This window comes from Carya illinoinensis, chromosome 11 (assembly GCF_018687715.1).
Source record: "Carya illinoinensis cultivar Pawnee chromosome 11, C.illinoinensisPawnee_v1, whole genome shotgun sequence".
NCBI lineage: Eukaryota > Viridiplantae > Streptophyta > Magnoliopsida > Fagales > Juglandaceae > Carya > Carya illinoinensis.
This window is the reverse complement of record NC_056762.1, coordinates 11,287,020-11,304,706: the sequence shown is the minus strand read 5'-3', so window position 1 is coordinate 11,304,706 and position 17,687 is coordinate 11,287,020. Positions and strand designations below refer to the sequence as shown.

The 17,687-nt window shown below is 33.4% G+C and overlaps 1 protein-coding gene across 1 annotated transcript; it reads right to left on the bottom strand.

Annotated features, from left to right (window-relative positions):
- Positions 1-683: 683 nt before the first annotated feature.
- LOC122280823 (ALA-interacting subunit 3) lies at positions 684-8,197 on the bottom strand. The gene is made up of 8 exons (XM_043091868.1): positions 7,770-8,197; positions 5,285-5,343; positions 5,053-5,127; positions 4,855-4,968; positions 4,513-4,583; positions 2,952-3,249; positions 2,008-2,297; positions 684-923 (listed from the first exon to the last, which is right to left on the bottom strand). The coding sequence occupies exons 1-8, from the start codon at positions 7,855-7,857 to the stop codon at positions 869-871; spliced, it is 1,050 nt and encodes a 349-aa protein (XP_042947802.1). The 5' UTR covers positions 7,858-8,197; the 3' UTR covers positions 684-868.
- Positions 8,198-17,687: the final 9,490 nt, after the last annotated feature.

The window sequence follows — 17,687 nt, the reverse complement described above, 5'->3', positions numbered from 1 at the left end:
ATAATATATTAAATTGTAATATTACTTTTGTTACAAATAGATCTAACATATCATATCAATTTGTGAGTTTATTCATGTAAAATCTCTGTTATTTTAGCACTTCTCATCTTACATTTGGTTAAATGCTGTTGGGTTTCGCATTTCGCCGCAATGAAAAACGTACCGAGCCCTAGGAAGGAGCTTTTCATACTGTTCTGTCACTGCCTCCAGCAATAGATGGGAAAAGTTAATTTAATTATTTAATTTATATTTCAATATTTTTCCCATGTGGATGCATTACATGGTAGAGTCAAGATTTTAATTCAAGGTCCAAAAATATTTAAGTTGACGAGATCTTGTGAGCTTTACCAATTAATTAGTATTTCAATATAGTTTCCCAACTTTAGGCCCCTTTGCTATTACTCTTTGTTATCATGTTTATGCATTTTCATGGTCCTTTTCCTTCCAATTTTTTCATGTACTTTTGATAAACCTGGCCAAAGAACAAAGATGACTTTATTACACCTATTCCAGCGCTCCATGATCATTCATGTCGCTGGCTCGCTGCAATCTGCAACCATAAGAAGCTATGAGCAGAATACGGGCATCACTTTTTTTCAAAGTTCTCATAAGAACATGATACAGAGATCCCACCATAAAGAATCATATAGAGATACATACATATAAAACCTAAAGAGCAATAATGGTTTAAATTCGAAAACATTGACAGTATCTTAAAATAAAGAGCTTGTTGCATATATATCCAGAAAATTTATCAACAATCTCAGTGCTGTTCACGCAAGTGTAAAGTGCACATAATATTACATCATAAAACATTGTCCACCGCGAAATGCGCGAGACAAGGCATCAACAGCGGTCCAGAAACTTTCTACCGCCCTCCCGGATTTCTGTTCCATGACAGGTATGAAGGATCACCAAGTCTCCTGAAAATAGAGAGAACAGAAAGATAAGTTGCAAGATAACCATTTTGCCCAGGAATTCCCTAAGATCCACAAACTGCATGGCACAATGATTTTAAGCATCCAGACAAAATCTTATCCAACCTACCCTTCCCATTGACTGAAATTGGCATTGACATAGACTTATTTCTTCTGTCATGTATTCCCATTGCTTCAATATCTTGGATTAATTAACCACAAGAACAATAAGATGATGGGGCATTTTTTAATTATTGGGTTGGGGCCAATGAAATGAACCTACCCTAGAGAATTACACAGGATATTTGCTAATTTTAAAAAGAAAAATATATACATTTTTTCGTAAGACCACTTATAAAAAATAAATATACTTCTAACAAAAACTAGCAGTAAGATATACCGGAGAAGAAATGTATCTTCATATAACAGAAACAGAGATGCTACAAAGGATGAGGAGTTATATAAGGAAATATGGATACACTAGCCAAAGTGGAAGCTTTTTATTAATCTTTCTTCATTCCTTTTTATTTATTTGTTTATTTTATTAGATTGGTTAGTGGCCCCAGGGTGGATGGAGATATTCAAAGCTTCTATGTGCCTACATTTGATGCATTCTACATAACAACTGCACATGCTTGCCTAGCAGCTAGTTGAGAGCCTCATAAGTTCCATGATCAAAAGGCCATGCCCAAATCCTTTTGCGATTGTGGATAGAATGAGGTGAAAAGTTAACTTTTCATTTCACCAAATCCGACAAGTTTAAACCTATGCAGTACCTGGATGCTAAGGCAATTAGGCATGGAACACTAGTTGACCCTAGCATGTTTTTTATTTTTTTTTATTCTTGTTAAGAAAGAAAGAGATTTTATTAATCTACGTAATTAGGAAAAGCCCATGTACACAGGAAGTATACAAGAAAAGCCTAATTACAAGCTAAGTTCTGTTAGCATATTTTCCCAGTGACCAGTCAAACACGCGTACAATAAATTAGGCTGCAAAATAGGAAAGCTCACATGGGGCCACCTACCGACAGCCTCACTCTTATAGAGAGGCTTACATAACAGGCTGAGTACGTGTTTAAGAAATTTACCTTGGCTTAACAAGATACACTACAGTGAAAGTCAGAGCCAAGACAAAGCACAGCCCGCCAACAGTGAGATAAGCAATGCCAAGAAAGTCATTCTTTCCACCAAGCCAGCTAGTTGTAGAAAGCACAAGCTTCTTCTTGCCATTAAAGCTGTATGTATTGTAATTATTCTCCAATACCACTTGTATGATATCATTTGCCTGGAGATCCACCTCTATCTTCCCATACAACTTTCTGAAGGTTGGCAGAGCTGCGGTTCGCATCCAGACAATGAGGTCCTCCTGCTCACTCAACTGTTACACAAAACAGATCTGACCAGGTAAGCCACATTGAATGAGGCAAATTTAGGCAAGACTCAAAAACTACACCTAGCAGCCATTCAAATAAAACAAGGTGAAGGGCAATTAGAGGTAAATTGTGCATTTGAATTCGTCTCGTAAAATTATTCTGACAAAAATGGCCATGAATCCTCAAAGGCGGTGCTGGGGTAAAGTAATCTTGAGAACAGTTCCTAAGTAGGTTATGTGGCATCAGGAATTAAAAAAGAAAAAAAAATTGACACGTGGAAATTCCTTTGCATAGAGCCTTTTTCTTTTTTTCTTTTTTTCTTTCTGTGGGATATGCAATTGGAACGCATAAACTCAATATGAATTTTTAGATCATTATTTAATTTGCATTATGTTCATACCAGCTTTATTTCTTTATTATTTTCCCTTTTAGAACTTTTAGCTATCTTAACCTATAAGAGTCTAGTTCTTTTGGTTGGTCAGGAAATCCTCTTGCACAGATCCTGTATACTGGAGTGACATCCCCTCGTAATGGAACACATTTTCCCTTCAATAATGAATATAAATGATCCATTTGGTCCAGAAAGTCTAACTATTGTGCACAAATATGATAACGGTCATACATCAACTCTACCAGATTAGAAGTAGTGGAAGGCTTACTGGTATACTGGAATTAAGGATGGCACCACCTTGAAGAGTTCCTTTCTGAAAGTTGGTAGGATAGACATCTTTGCCAAACTTGTTCTCCCTATCACTCTTCCAAGAGATACCCTTCTTGTTCACAGTCAATCCCTGGTTGTTGCGTGAAAAGTTATATGTGTCATTAAACAAACTCCAAGCAATAAGACCACAAGGAACAATTGGTTGCCCATTCGCCATATCTTCAGGCTTACAAGAGCTCACATCGCCAGCACTTGAATTTGATTTCAACTGTGCATCACTTCGGCTTTTTACATACCTACATTATATAAATCCATTCGTAATGACCAAAAGTGAACTCTTTTAAGAACCAAGTATAAAGATACTGGAAAAAGATTTTAAGAGGAAAAAATAAAAGTTCACAATATATAGATGTAATTGCAAAAGGTGAGATCTTGGGGTGTCTCTCTTATAAGCAAAATAAAATTTTATTGAAACAAGGCATCGCCCAAGTACACAGAAAGTATACAACTGAGAACACCAAGTTCCAAACTAGGAGAAGCTAGATCTTGGGGTATTTGTTGGGGGTTCCTACCCCTGCCTGATGTGTTTCTCTTTAAATTTATATTCCCCCAAAAAATTGTGAGATATGAGATTGATGTAGCACATAGCTGCCCTCATTCCCTAAGCTGACATATAGGGTACCACAATGCCAGACACTTTCTTTCATTCTCAAGTCAACAAGGCATGTAACTTTTTTCCTTCGATGTGTCATACTACAGGAGTTATCAAATATTATCATTTGATCTAATTTTTCCGAAGACTTTATTTGTGGTGGAGTGCCTCACGTAGGATCCAATGATTCTGATCCCAACCAAGTACGCAAACATGGGATAAAATTTCAATCAAAAAAAAATGGTGGTGCTATAAATGAAAACTACGTGGTCGCATATCTGTCAATGAGAGAGAACTACTACTAAATCAATATGGAAAGCACACTTGGCAAGGGGGAGCTATCTGTGTGAATGCCCAGCTTTGTCCCCTAGGATTTTTTTTTTTTTTTTTTTTAATAAATCAACTTTATAAAAAGCACAAAATGGTGCAACCCAAGTACACAGGACATATATAAGAAAAAAGCACCCCAGTAGGGAGAATAGGGAGAACAAAGAGACATGATATCAAAAGATCGTAGACACGCTTAGTTGCTCTTCAAAGCCCAAACTCATGTACACAGCCCCACACACCTACCCACAACACAACTAGACACTTTGTTTTGGGTAGGTAACACACCCACACATGCTTACTTGATATACACAATTCTCAAGCACCAACAAACAAGTCTTTGTGATGTTTTTCATACTATTTGAAAACATAAAATATTGTGGCTCCTTTTTGGTACCTAACAATGGCTACAGTTTAAGATTACAATGTCACAAAAACAAATAAGAAGAAGGTGCACTCCTGCACCACGTCATCTTTATTCACAAGAACAACTACAAGATTTTTTAGATGCTATAACTCTATATAGCATCAATCATATTAAGCACATTTGGAAGATATGACAAAGGCACGGGATGAGTACCTGCGATGATTCTGATAGAAATTGTCAAGTTGATAGTACACATATATAGGATGCTTCATTCGCTTCGGTACCTTCCATTTAAATGATAAAAGAAAATAATTTTTTCAATTTTGTAAACTCAGGATTCAAGACTATCAATATAAATAAAACAGTATGCCTGCTTATCAAAATAAAAAATAAAACAGCATGCATAAGAACATTACATGCCAGAGATGATATGGTAGCTTCTAAGATCCCCTACTACTACCACCATAGCTGCTGAAGAATTACAGCAGTGGGAATAGCCCTCTAACTAAAGAAAAACAATAGCATAAATGACCACTTGTTCCAGAGGAAGCTTACTGTTAGAGTTCGGTTGCAAATATTATTTCCAGAGCTTTGTATGTATTTGACCTTATCGGTTCTATTGGCCACTGGTATGCAGTCAGTTTCATACCGATCAACAATTTCAACAACCTGATAAAAGGAAACAGATTTCCAAATAAACTATATGTGGAACAACAAATAAACCACAAAAGATTGGGTCATGCTTAGACATACATCCCGGGAAGCAAACAAGGAAGCAACTCCAATCGGAATGAAGACAACACTAACAAGAAGGAATGCTGAAATCACCTGCACAGAGAGAGAGAGAGAGAGAGAGAGAGAGAGAGAGAGAGTGAGAGAGAAGGGGGAGGGGGGTGGAGACAGAGAGATTTATGTTAATGATGATTGTCATGCATACTGATAATGTCCCCTGCCAGATACTAAAACAAGCAATTACAACGCTCACCCATTTTGGTGTAAGAATTGGCTTGCATGCTGGAAGTTCCTGCTGAGTAAACCTAGAATCTGAAATTTTGTAAATGGAGCTCTCGTTAGTCCGTTAAAATTCCAGCCAAGTTTCAGAGGTCGTAAAAAAGTACTTTAGCAATATCAGCAAAGATTCTAAAGTAGTTTAAGCATATACTGCTGATCAATGTTCTACAAAAAGAAAATCTTTTGAGGTTAAATCATTTTACAAAGCCCTCCTTCCTAAAGTTTAACTTCTTTTTCCGTTAGAAGAGCATTTGGAGATCCAGGGCTCCTTTAACGGTGTCAGTTTCTGGTGGAATGCATCTTTTAGGAAAAGCTCACTTTGGATAACCTTCATAAGCATCATATTGTAGCAATGGATAGGTATTACATATATGAATGAAATTAGCAAACTGCTGAGCACCTTCCCCATTGCAACATTTTTTTTTTCTCAATTGCAATATTACAAGAGATTTGTAATGCTTGGTCCTTAAGACGTTTGGAGTAAACTAGGTTATGCCTAAATATGTGGTGGAGCTTTTGGCATCTTGGAAAGGAAGCTTTAGTCAGAACAACCTTAATGTTATTTGGAATGTGATCCCTTCTTGTATATTGTAGAGCATTTGGAGAAAACAAAATGCCTGAAGTTCCAAAGATTGTGAGAAGAGGAGTTCAGCTTTACAACATAAGGTCACTTTCTGAGTGGTGTTCTGTTAATGCCCTCATTGATTTTTCTAACTTTGTACATTTTTGCACTCTTTTTCGTTGGCTTTAATGCTGATTGGGTTTTTCCTCTTGTATATTTCTTGTGTACTTGGATTGCAACCTTTGAGCTTATAGCCCAAGTGCTTTAATGGATAAAACCAGTAAATTAAAAAAAATCCATGCAATTGTCACCCCTACTCAAAGTTTCATTTATTCGACAAAGCCTTCAAAAACTAGCCAACCTTTACTACCTTAGCTTGAAGACATCTAGATCAGCCTATAAGCAGCTTAAAACACCAGCATTAAATAAACACAATTAATCATAAGCAGACCTACAATTAATATGATTAGTATTTTGGAACGTTCCAGCTGTGAAAAAACTAATTTATTCATTGAAAAGACATAAATATAAGAAAATCTCAAAATTCCAAGCAAGAAGAATGGTAAAAGACTTGATAGGTATAAACCAGTTCTAGGATTAGATTAAAATAACTTGGGTTATCTCAATATATTTTACTGAGTTCATAGGCATCCATCTTGTACACTAGAAATGTTACTAATTCAAGTCTAAATTTGATTATGCTTGGGGTGGGTGATATTCTGGTGAGGTACCTAGGTCACATGGTGTGGAGTTATGGAAAAAATATCAAAGAGGATGGCATTTTTTCCAGTCATACTAAACTTATGGTGGCCGATAGCTCTAGGACTTGGTTTTAACATGACTTATGGTGTGGTAAAAGGGCCCTCAAGAAGTGTACAGTATTGAGCATGTGCTAGGTGTTTTAATGGTCAATCTATTGAAGTTCTCCAGTGGTTCCCCCTGGTGGAATTTTTTTCGAAGAAACTCATTACTGAGAGGTTGGTGCTTACATTAAGTTCTTTAGTCTCTTGAACTCTACTAGATTATGTCTTGAAGGTGAAGATAAGATTTTTAGGTCACCTTCTAACAAAGGGATGCTCGCTGTTCGACATTTTCTTGTATCGATACTGTTCGACATAAGTCCTTACACCTCAAGATAGAAGCCACTTCCCTTGAAGGCACTTCTAAAAGCAGTTTCATTCTCGATGCTCTATCCCTTCAGGTAGCTGCTTTAGATTTTAATTGGCTAATTTTTCATGATTTTCTTGTCTCCTTCTCTAGATCTGCTTTGGTGTTCATTTTGTATACTTCAGGGCAGTTATTTTTTTAAGAAAGATGAACAGGTCAACCAGTTACAAGAATAAAAGCCAAACTATTAACTATAAAACCAAGATAAACATGAATAGAAAGTTAAATCGCACTTTAGGTACAAAATTAAGTAAAAGCACAAGCCTAAAGAGATTCCTATATACGTATATAATTTATACGTGCGTTTGTACTAGTAAACAAGGCACAGATAATTCCGATCCATAACAGAAAATTGTTAATTTAACAAACCAAAGCAGACAGAACCCTCACAGGCTCACAGATAGGCGAAAACCGAGCTCATTAACGCAATCAGACACATCGCATGGAAGATAAAGACACTGATATCGCACAAAATCCTAAAAAATACAAAATAAACCAAGAAAGGTTTTTGATAAATAATTCATCTGGGTTCCTCCCAATTACAGTCAAAAGACATATTCGTGAATTTTGGAACTAAAACTCACTCAATAAAAAGTATCTAATTACAAATCGAAAAAGCAAAACAGATGAAACTTATCTACCAAACTGCAAGTGGATATTTAGGAAACAGACCAAACCTCTGCAAACAAAGAACCATGAAAAAAAAACAAAACTTTTGAGAGGAAATTACACTTGGGTCGCTTGGAATTCCTCCTGGGAGCTGAAGCATCCGCCGATCCAGCGGCCGCCGAGCTCGACGATGCAGTATTCGTACTCATCACAGCCAAGACTGTTTCCTGCTCTGTTTTTTTGTTGATAATCTAAGATTTAAAAGGAAGAACCCGACAACCCAGAAAAGAGAGTGAATTAGAATAAAAAAAGCCTCGAGATTTCAGACACGCAGAGACAGAGAGAGGGTATTCGGTTGTTTTCGTCGCTGTTGTAGTTATCGTGAGAGGGGGGTGAGCGGTTGGTTTGGCTTTTGGTACTGTTTTGACTTTTGAAATGATGAACAGATAGATGAATTTCTCTTCCCGTCCTTCTATAGGAGAGACTCTGGAATCGTTGGTCAAACCAACCCAATACAGCAGACGCGGTTGGACTCGGGAATCGGCGGCTGCAGTATTGTAATTTCTTGTTGATTTTTATATGACAGGTCAGGAAGGGAAAAACAAAAACACAGAAAAATATGCATGATTGTGAAATAAAAGTCTTGAAAAATCAGAGTTTTATTTTTTAAAATATGTTTGGATTTCAATTTCCTTTTTTTTTTTTAATGTTACAAACAATCACTTATATATATTTTTTATACACTTTATTGATATAATTAGCTACATATGAAAAAAATTACTTTTACGTATTTCTTGAATACTCTATTAATATAATTGGCTGTATTAATTTTTTTAATACGTAGTCAATCGCATCAATGAAATGTATAAAAACATACATAAAAGTGATTGTACATAAAATTTTTATTATTTTTTAAATAATTTTATGTGTTTATTAAATAGTTAATTAATTAAAATGTATTATAATTCAGATTAAAAAATTTAAATATATGATAACATTTTTATAAAATACTTAAAATATGTTTATATAGATTGTGGGTTTTATTTTTTTATTTTTTTAATTGATTCTTGTTGTTTTAAAAATTCCAAAAGAGATCTCTAAGGCTAGGTATAATAGTTTTTGCATAATAAGTATATCATACTCCAATTTTTTTTGTTATTAAATTAAAGAGATTAGGATAAATTAATTATTTTGATACATAGATATAATTACATAAATTTCTAAACTGAATTCAATATAAGAATTAATTTTTTAAAAAATAAATGCTACAGATAGTTACAATTTTACTTATAAGACTCATTTTATTAATTAAATTATAAAATTTCATAATTTTCAGTTTATCAATAACTAATATGTAAAGAAGTAAATTTTCTATAAATTTTTCTTAAATTTATTTAATATTTTGCTTTAAAAAATACATAAATATTGGCTTTAATTCTCATAGATAAAATCATGAATCTAATCATCGCCATGACTTGCTTAATATGTTACGATAAGATTATAAGTATAGTTCAAAAAAATTAAATAAATAAAAAATCTTGGGATGAAATGTGATTCTCATCCATTTTCCAACTCGTCTAAGAAATTATTTAGATAGTAAAATAGACTGAAATGGTTTTAAATAAAAATAGAATAAAATATTATTAAAATATTATTTTTTAATATTTTTATTATTTTAATATTTAAAAAAATTAAATTGAAATTTAAAAATGTCAAATTATTTAATATATTTTATACAAAAATTTAAAAAAATTATAATAATAAAATAAAATAAGATGAAATACGTTAAGAATAGCCTCTAAATGATTTGGAATATTCTATTACGAGTTTTATTACATATAAACAAAATCACGTATTAATCTACATATCAATACTAATTCTTTCATATTCAAAATTTAAATTAATATTATTTTTAATAAAACTTATTTTTTAATCAATTATATTAAATTAATATACATTTTAATACGTAATTATATTTACAATTAAATTTTTCCTTCTATTATTGTGTGGCCTAAAACTTGAAACTTTCAATTTTTGAAATAAATAGTGGTAATAAATAAATGGGAAACTTCGTGTTAAGTGTAATCATAGGGGCAGGTTCTAGATCTCGGAACGTGTCAACTTTGTACGCCTATGGCTATGGGAACGTCGTTGCCCTCATTTCTTCTCTTTGGCACATTCCAAGTGGACACGCAACCACAGATTAGACCCTCCCACCTATATCTCAATCATAGTTACTCCTATATATCATATTTCATAATATATATTTTAAAATGAATTATAAAATAATATTATTTTTATAAATTATTTTATAAAAATTCCTTTCATTTTAAACAAAGTTGCGTATAATATTATAAAAAGTGATATGTATTTATCATTTTTCATCTCAATATAAAAACCAACAAGAAGAATGGCACTTTCTACCGAGAGGAATCTATGCAACAGAAAAATAATTGAAAACTCTTTCTGCCCAATTTGTAAATTGTTTGGGGAGATCACCTATCATATATATTATGGAGTTGTAGTGCAGCATGCTATAGAAATGGGGATGTATAGAAGAAGATTTTTTCAATGTATGGGAAAAAATGGTGACAAGATTACAGAAGAACGAATTGGTGGAAGTTACATGTGTTTTAAAGAAATAGATATGTGTTTGATGAAAAGTCTGAAAGCCACATAGCTATTTTTAATGGTGCAAAGGCCGACTTGGAGGAGTATCAGTAGGAACAAGCTTCATCAAGGGCGCAAACATGTACATCAAGCGCAATAAACAGAACTACCGGAAAGAACAAACCAAGTAATGAATGGCTACTTTAAAGCAAATTGAGATGTAGCTCTAGATGAGGAAAGTTCAAAGAAGGAGCTGGAGTGGTTATCAGAAATTGCAACCTTATGCATATCTCAGTTCTTTGTTTCTCATCCAATTATAGCATAAATTAATGCCCTCTGGAGGGCCATGGAGTTTTGCTTGGAAATTGGTCTATGTCATGTATATTTGAAGGGTATGCTCTATCTATGATTGAGGATATTCAAAGGCTCGAGAAGAACTGGTCGTGGTATGGCCAGAACATTCAGGACATCAAAACAGACTTTTAGAGGAAGTGCAAGCTGGAGGATTCAGCATAAACCAAGAGATGGGAATAATGCTGCTCATAAACCAGATTTAATTAAGAGTTTTATTCATTTTGAAAAGCATTGTAATGACTAATCTTTGCTTAATGAATGAAGTATTGATTTAAATATATATATATATATATATAAAAGAGCATACTTTCTTTCTTTTTTTATTAATTGCAAAATCAGTTTCTAAATCTTATTAAATTTCTAATTTTAGTAATCAGCTCTTACAAATGCATTTACAATTTTTATAATTTACTTGTTTCATTCATCTGTTAAATTCGCTGACGTTAGGATATGGTTATCGATCTAAATATGACGCATGGCATATAGTAAATGCATTTTTGGGATAATGGTGAGAAATATAACTTATATTTTTAGGGCTTATAACTTATAGATAGCTGAAGTAGTAAGTTTTAATAATAAAATGTTATTTACTTTTTGGTAACTATATGTTTAAAGTAATTTTTTAATTAGAAACAAATTTAAAAAATACATATTTTCTACAGTAGAAATGACTATCATTTGATTTTTTTTAAAGATTAATTACTATATTCTTAAAATTTTAAAAGTTATAATTATCTAAAATTTATATGGGTATTTTTGCCCATTAACAATCTTTTTAAAATTTGAACTACATTCTAGATTATTCAAAAATACTCGTTTAAGGAAAAGCATAATTTTTCTCAATCATACTTTTTAGCTCACTTGAAACTAAAGAGTATTTTAATATTTAACGTTCCAACAATCTAATTTTTCTATTAAAGTGATTTTAATGTTATTTAAATACTTTTTAAGTGCAATCATAAACAAATTCGAATTTTGAAAATTTGAAAAAATTATATAAATTGAAAAGAAAAACAAAATATACTTTAAGAAAATATAAATAATATAAAATTGAGAAAAATACTTCAAAAAATGTTGTTAAATAATTAAACAAAATAAAAATAAAATAAATAATTAGAAAAAGATAAAAGCAAGAATGGCCGATCCAGAGGTGGCAGGCAAACCACCACTAAGAAGATTTTGTTGTTTTAATGTTTTTTGTTTTGATAATCTTTTTAGCTTTTAACTTTTGGCTTTTTATATAGTTAATTTTTTAATTTTTTCAAATCTTAAAATAATTTTTAGGTTTTTAAAGTGGCCAAAGGGAGATACTATTACAAAAAATATATAAATTTAATTAGTTAATTGCTAAAATTAAAAACACTAGGAGCTTTTTACAAAACTATAATAACCCTGGATCAAATTTGTAATTAATCCCTTCCCCCTAGTCTAAGTAGCATTATTCTTGTATTTTCATTACATTTTTCATTTTTATATCAAAACTACTAGGAGGGTATAGTGTAATGCATCAATAAAATCTCTCATTTGGGCAAGCACCATAGAGGAGCGAGCAAAAGTGGACAACCAAAGAGCACTTGCCTCGCAATGAGTAAAGAGAGATTGCAGAGAGTGGCAAAGTGCTCCTACTTGGGCAAGCACCAGAGAGGAGCGAGCAAAATTGGTTGTCTTTGAGGTGAGTAAAAGCACTTGAGTCTTGGGCAAGCAAAGAGTGTTTGCACATAGTGACAAAGTGTTTGTCCCTGGACGAGCACCATGGAGACCAAAGGTGTTCATCCTCGAGACGAGTATCGTGGGCAGCAAAAGCACTCACCCCTTGGGTGGCAATCACCACGGGAGGCAAAGTGATCGCCACCTACATGAGTATCATAGGAATAAAAGTGCTTACTATTTCGGCAAATACTATGGGAGGTAAAATGCTACAAAAAAAATGTCTACACCCCCAGAGTGAAAGGGCCAGCAACAGCATCCACCACCCAAACTAGCATAGAGTGACAAAGTGCTCGCCCTAACAAAATGGTCCATTCTTGGGTTAATTTGGGTGCACATCAGTATCGTGATCCATCACTTGGTCGATCTGAACCCAAGTTGAAGTCGTGCTCCATTGGATATGTAGTAGTTGAACTAACGAAGGTTTTGGGTCTATTTGTGGGTCAATATCAACGCATGGCATTGCGTTGCTGTAGGTCTCTGTACAAGAGACCTATGGCACTACCATTGGTTTGGTTTTGATTGTACTAAACACGGTGTTGCTGTGGGTCACTAGTTTTCATATGTATGATATTACTGTGGATTTATGTTTGTTCCATGACTGATAGAAATCTGAGATGGAAATTTTTGGTTGTCAATAATTCTGGAGATTTCTAATTGTCGGTTAGCTTGTTTGATTTATGGGTGTTTCTATCTAATTTGATATATTACAGGAGTATTTTAGACCATTCAGATATATAATAGAAACATTTTAGCCTAACCTGAGAGCTATAGTAAGGGCACTCTACTCATATTAGTATCTTTAGCAGGGGTATTTCAGTTCAACATAAAATTTTGTAAAGGGACATTTTAGTCCAAGTTATCACATGAATTACTATTCCATAACCCCTAAATTCGCTCTTTCATTATAAATTTATTAGATTTTTTTTCAATTTCTAAAATATGAAATTAATCTAACACTGTTATTCGTATATGATTGATTTTAAAACTTTAAATAAATTTGTCTCTAATAAAGATTTCCAAATTCGAACTCCTGAAGTATATAAGTAGCTGTTAAGATGAATCCTAAAATTTAGGTGATTTTTTTATGCAGAAATTATAAAGACATTAGGGTTTCTTTCCTACTCTATATAAACATATCATTAACACAAAATAGAGGAGTGGGAGAGAGGTACGAGAGACAGATTTGAAGAGAAGAGAAAATTTCTTCCATGGCCACCGTTTACTTTAGTTTTCTCTGGAGATTTTTGTTATCCATTAAATTTATGGGTAACTAAATTCTCAAGTAGGGTTAGGGATGAACTTGCATATTAGATGATATTTTTAATTTATGTATTTGATTTTCAATTACTAAAACCCTTTTATTTTATCATTTTCAATTCATCGTTGATATTTTCTTCTCCGAATAATCATAGAATTTATTCTATTTATAGATTCAGTCATACTTTTTCTATTAAATTGATTAGTTCTTTAATTATATTTGAATCAATTATTTATCTATATTGATTTATTTCTTTACTGCAATATTGCTCCCTGAATATATTGTCGTCGCTGAATTTTCTCAATAGGCATAGTAATTTACATATTTTAAAAGTGATGAATGATTTTTTAAAGGATTACATTTGATTTAATTTTGGTTTATAAATCTATATCTTCCAATTGGAAATTTTGGGAATTGAGTTCCCAATTGAGTTATCCAATGAATTAAGAATAATTAAAATATCGAATTTGTGCAAGGGATTCCCGACGTCAAATTTGAGTATTTTTTTCGTTAATCACTTTGCTTCACTTAAATTTGTTTTTAAAATTAATTTTTGTTCTCCATTACTTATTTAATATTTTTCTTTGGTTTCTTTGTTCCTTTTGCTATTATTTTAATTTGTCTCCTTCTGGAATCGACACCCCAAAACTGTGCTACAACTGCATTATTTTTTGGGCGTAATTACCAGCTATCCTTGTGATTATTTATTTTGTTTCTTCCTTAGTATTTATGCTAAAAAATACAAAAGTTTTTTTTACTTATTTAGCTTCTTAACATAAAGCATGCTCATAAGTCTCCAATAACTTTAACTTTACCCTATTCCAGTGAGTTAACCTTGCAAAATAGTAGGCTATCATATATAAAAAAAATAGATAGTTTACATGAATCTAACCCCTAGCCAAGGAAACACCAGTTAACTAACGTACAAATTCAGCTTGATTGAGAAGATTACTAAGGGCTTCAAAGAAAAATATGAAAAGATAGGGTGAGAGGGGTCAGCATGTCTAATGCCTCTTGAAAGTTTGAATTTCTTGTGGGAGGTCCAATTTATGATCAAAAAATTAAGAGATTGTGGAAACACATCTCCTAATGAGCTCAATCTACCTACTAGCAAACCCCATATTTTCCATAACAAATTCTAAAAAATGTCATTCTATTCTATTATAAGTCTTGCTCATATCTAACTTCAAAGACATAAATTCAGCTTTCTTTTGCATTTGACTTTTCATGGTATGCATAGACTTATAGGCCACAATGACATTGTTTGTGATGAATCTTCTAGGTACAAAAACACTTTAAGTAGGGGATATAAGAACTAGAAGAATGGATCTCAATCTATTCACTAACACTTTGACGATAATCTTATACAACACATTGCAAGAGAAATGCTAGATACAATCATAGGGTGTGCAAGTTTCACATACTTCTTTTTGGAAAAAGTGAGGTTCTCTATTAAAAAAGTGATTTTTTAATGTGGATCCTAGATATGCCCATTTTTTTCAAAGAGAGTGTAAGTGTGTGCTGGACTTGCACACTTTAGGACTATAAATATAATTTATCACATTGCAAAGACTGATGGACCTAAATTCAGAAACTTTGGTTGGTTTTGTGACCTTGGAGATTAAAGCTATTGTGAGTATCGTTGAGATCATTGCCACAAGAATCTGTTTTGAAAGCTTCTATGACTGTTGCACACACATCTTGTCTTACTGTTACCAGTTATTTTGATAAAAGGCTACTGGAAAGCCATCAGGTCCTGGTGAGCTTAATGGATTCATCTGAAATACTGCAACCTCAACTTCTGTGGCAGTACAATTTTGAAGAAGTTTGTCATTCATCTCCTTAGTAACAATGGGAGCTAAGGATTGTAAGCATTCTTCTATCCTTGAAGGTTGCAAGAATGCAAATAAATATTGGAAGTAGCATTGGAGCACGAAGTAGATCTCCTCATGTGTGTGTGTTCTATGCCCTTCCCCATCTGATATGCTGCTTATATTATTGGTCTTTCTCCTCTTATTTGCACACATACGAAAGAATTTAGTATTTATATCCCCCTCCTTAAGCAATGTTTGTTTTTTACTTTGTTTCCATTTTAAATCTTCCTCTTCAAGTAGGCTATCTACCTCCATCAAAACATTGATTCTCACTGTGTTTTTACCCTTATTTGTCTCTTGTAATTGATTAATATGATAGAGCTTAGCATTAATGAGATCTTGTTGTTTCTTGAACGCCACTTTGCTCCATTTCCTTAGAGTTTCTTTGCATCTTTTTAGGCCATCATTGGTTTCTTTCAAAATGTTTTAAAAAGTTCGGGTATGAGTCCAGACTTCCCTAATAAGATCATTACAGTCTTCCTTTCTAGCCCATTTAGCTTCATACCTGAATGACATCCTCATCTTTCTTCATCTATCAAATTCACCATATTAATCAATATAGGGTAGTGATTTGAGCTTTGTGCATCAAGTATGCTAACACTAGTTTTGGCATATAGATTGTACCATGCAGAGTTGCACAATGCTCGATCCAATCATTCTTTAGTGAAGTCCCTCCCTTATATATTGTTGCTCCAAGTAAATCGTGATTTTTTGTAGCCCAAATCACTTAAGCCACAATTTTCAATGGCTTCTTTGAAATCTTCCATCTGTTTATAAGGTCTTAGAGCAGCTCTAACTTTTTCATGTTAGTAGAGGAATTCATTGAAGTCTCCTATTCAAAGCCAAACCATGTTCTCAGAAGACTTTAATTCTCTTAGTACCCTTTAACTATCATTCCTTTTTTTGTCAAAAGGTTCCCATAAAAACCTGTTAAGAGCCATTTGTTGCTTATGACTGGTTGTGTTATCTTGAGTGAAATGTGCCTTTGAGTGTAAGATTCAAGTTCAACTTCCATTTGATCCTTCCAATAGAAGGCTAGGCCTCCACTCCACCCTATATTGTCCACTAAAAAACTCCTATAAAAAACCAATTGGTTCCTTACTTTCTCAGCCTTCCACCTGTTCTACTTTGTTTCTATAAGGAAAACAAAGTTTGGGCTCTTTATGATAACCAAATAGTGAAGTTCTCGAATTGTTCGAAGGTTCCTAAGTCCTTGATAGTTCCAATTGAGGCAATTCATTGTTGGTGGCTCTACATAACAGCCTCCATCCTTACCTCCTGAGTTAAACTCCTTACAAGAATGAGGCTTTTATTTTATTTTATTTTTAAAAAATTTTGCCTTTTAATAGATGGTGCAGCTAGTAGCTCCTCGATCACTACTACAAGATTTATTTTCTTATTGTTCCCATTATTAATCATAGTAGCAATATGTTTAAACAAAGAAACATCTCTAGCTTGTCTCTTCCAGCTAGTTTTCTTTTTTGACACATCAACACAATTATTAAGGGATAAAGAAACTTCTTTGGCGTTGACTATGCAGTGAACATGTGGGGAATTTTTTGAAAGGATAGCAGTATTATGGCCTATATTATAAGACTCGAAATCCACACTAACAAGAAAATCTTTACCTACTGAAGGGTCCACAAGCATTGGCTCGATGGTAGTAGATTGAGAATGACTTTCCTTCTTAAAGCTATTACCATTTGTGCTGCCGATTGTTTGGTTAGGCCACTTCTGACCTACCTCTACAATTTTTTGGTTCCATATGCATCGGATTTAGCTGGCTGTGCTCGGAGCCAAGGCCCATACTACATATGCGATCCTTTTGCCAACTACTTGCCTTGTTTTTGCTAAGAGCAGCCTCTTCCCTTGTGCTTCAAGATTCCATGCTAGAAGCAAAAGCTCTGCAATTTTTTCTACTTGAAAGTAATCCATATCTGTTTTCCACCAACATCTAGCAACTTCCGTGATCAAGTTGTTTGGTTATGTCAAGATCAACTATATTCCTAAGAAATCTGTCCCATCCTAGTCCTTATTTGTCCATATCTACCATCAAAACATTACCAATGACAGACCTTATTTGCTCACCAACTTCCTTTGACATACTTGCTAATGGTAAATTAGGGAGTTGAACTTAGAAAGGTTATTGCGAGAACATAAAAGCACTCGAAGTACTGCCTTCAAATTCCTAGAAAGCAACTAGGGCCCTATCAAATGACTAGGGCCTTCCAAA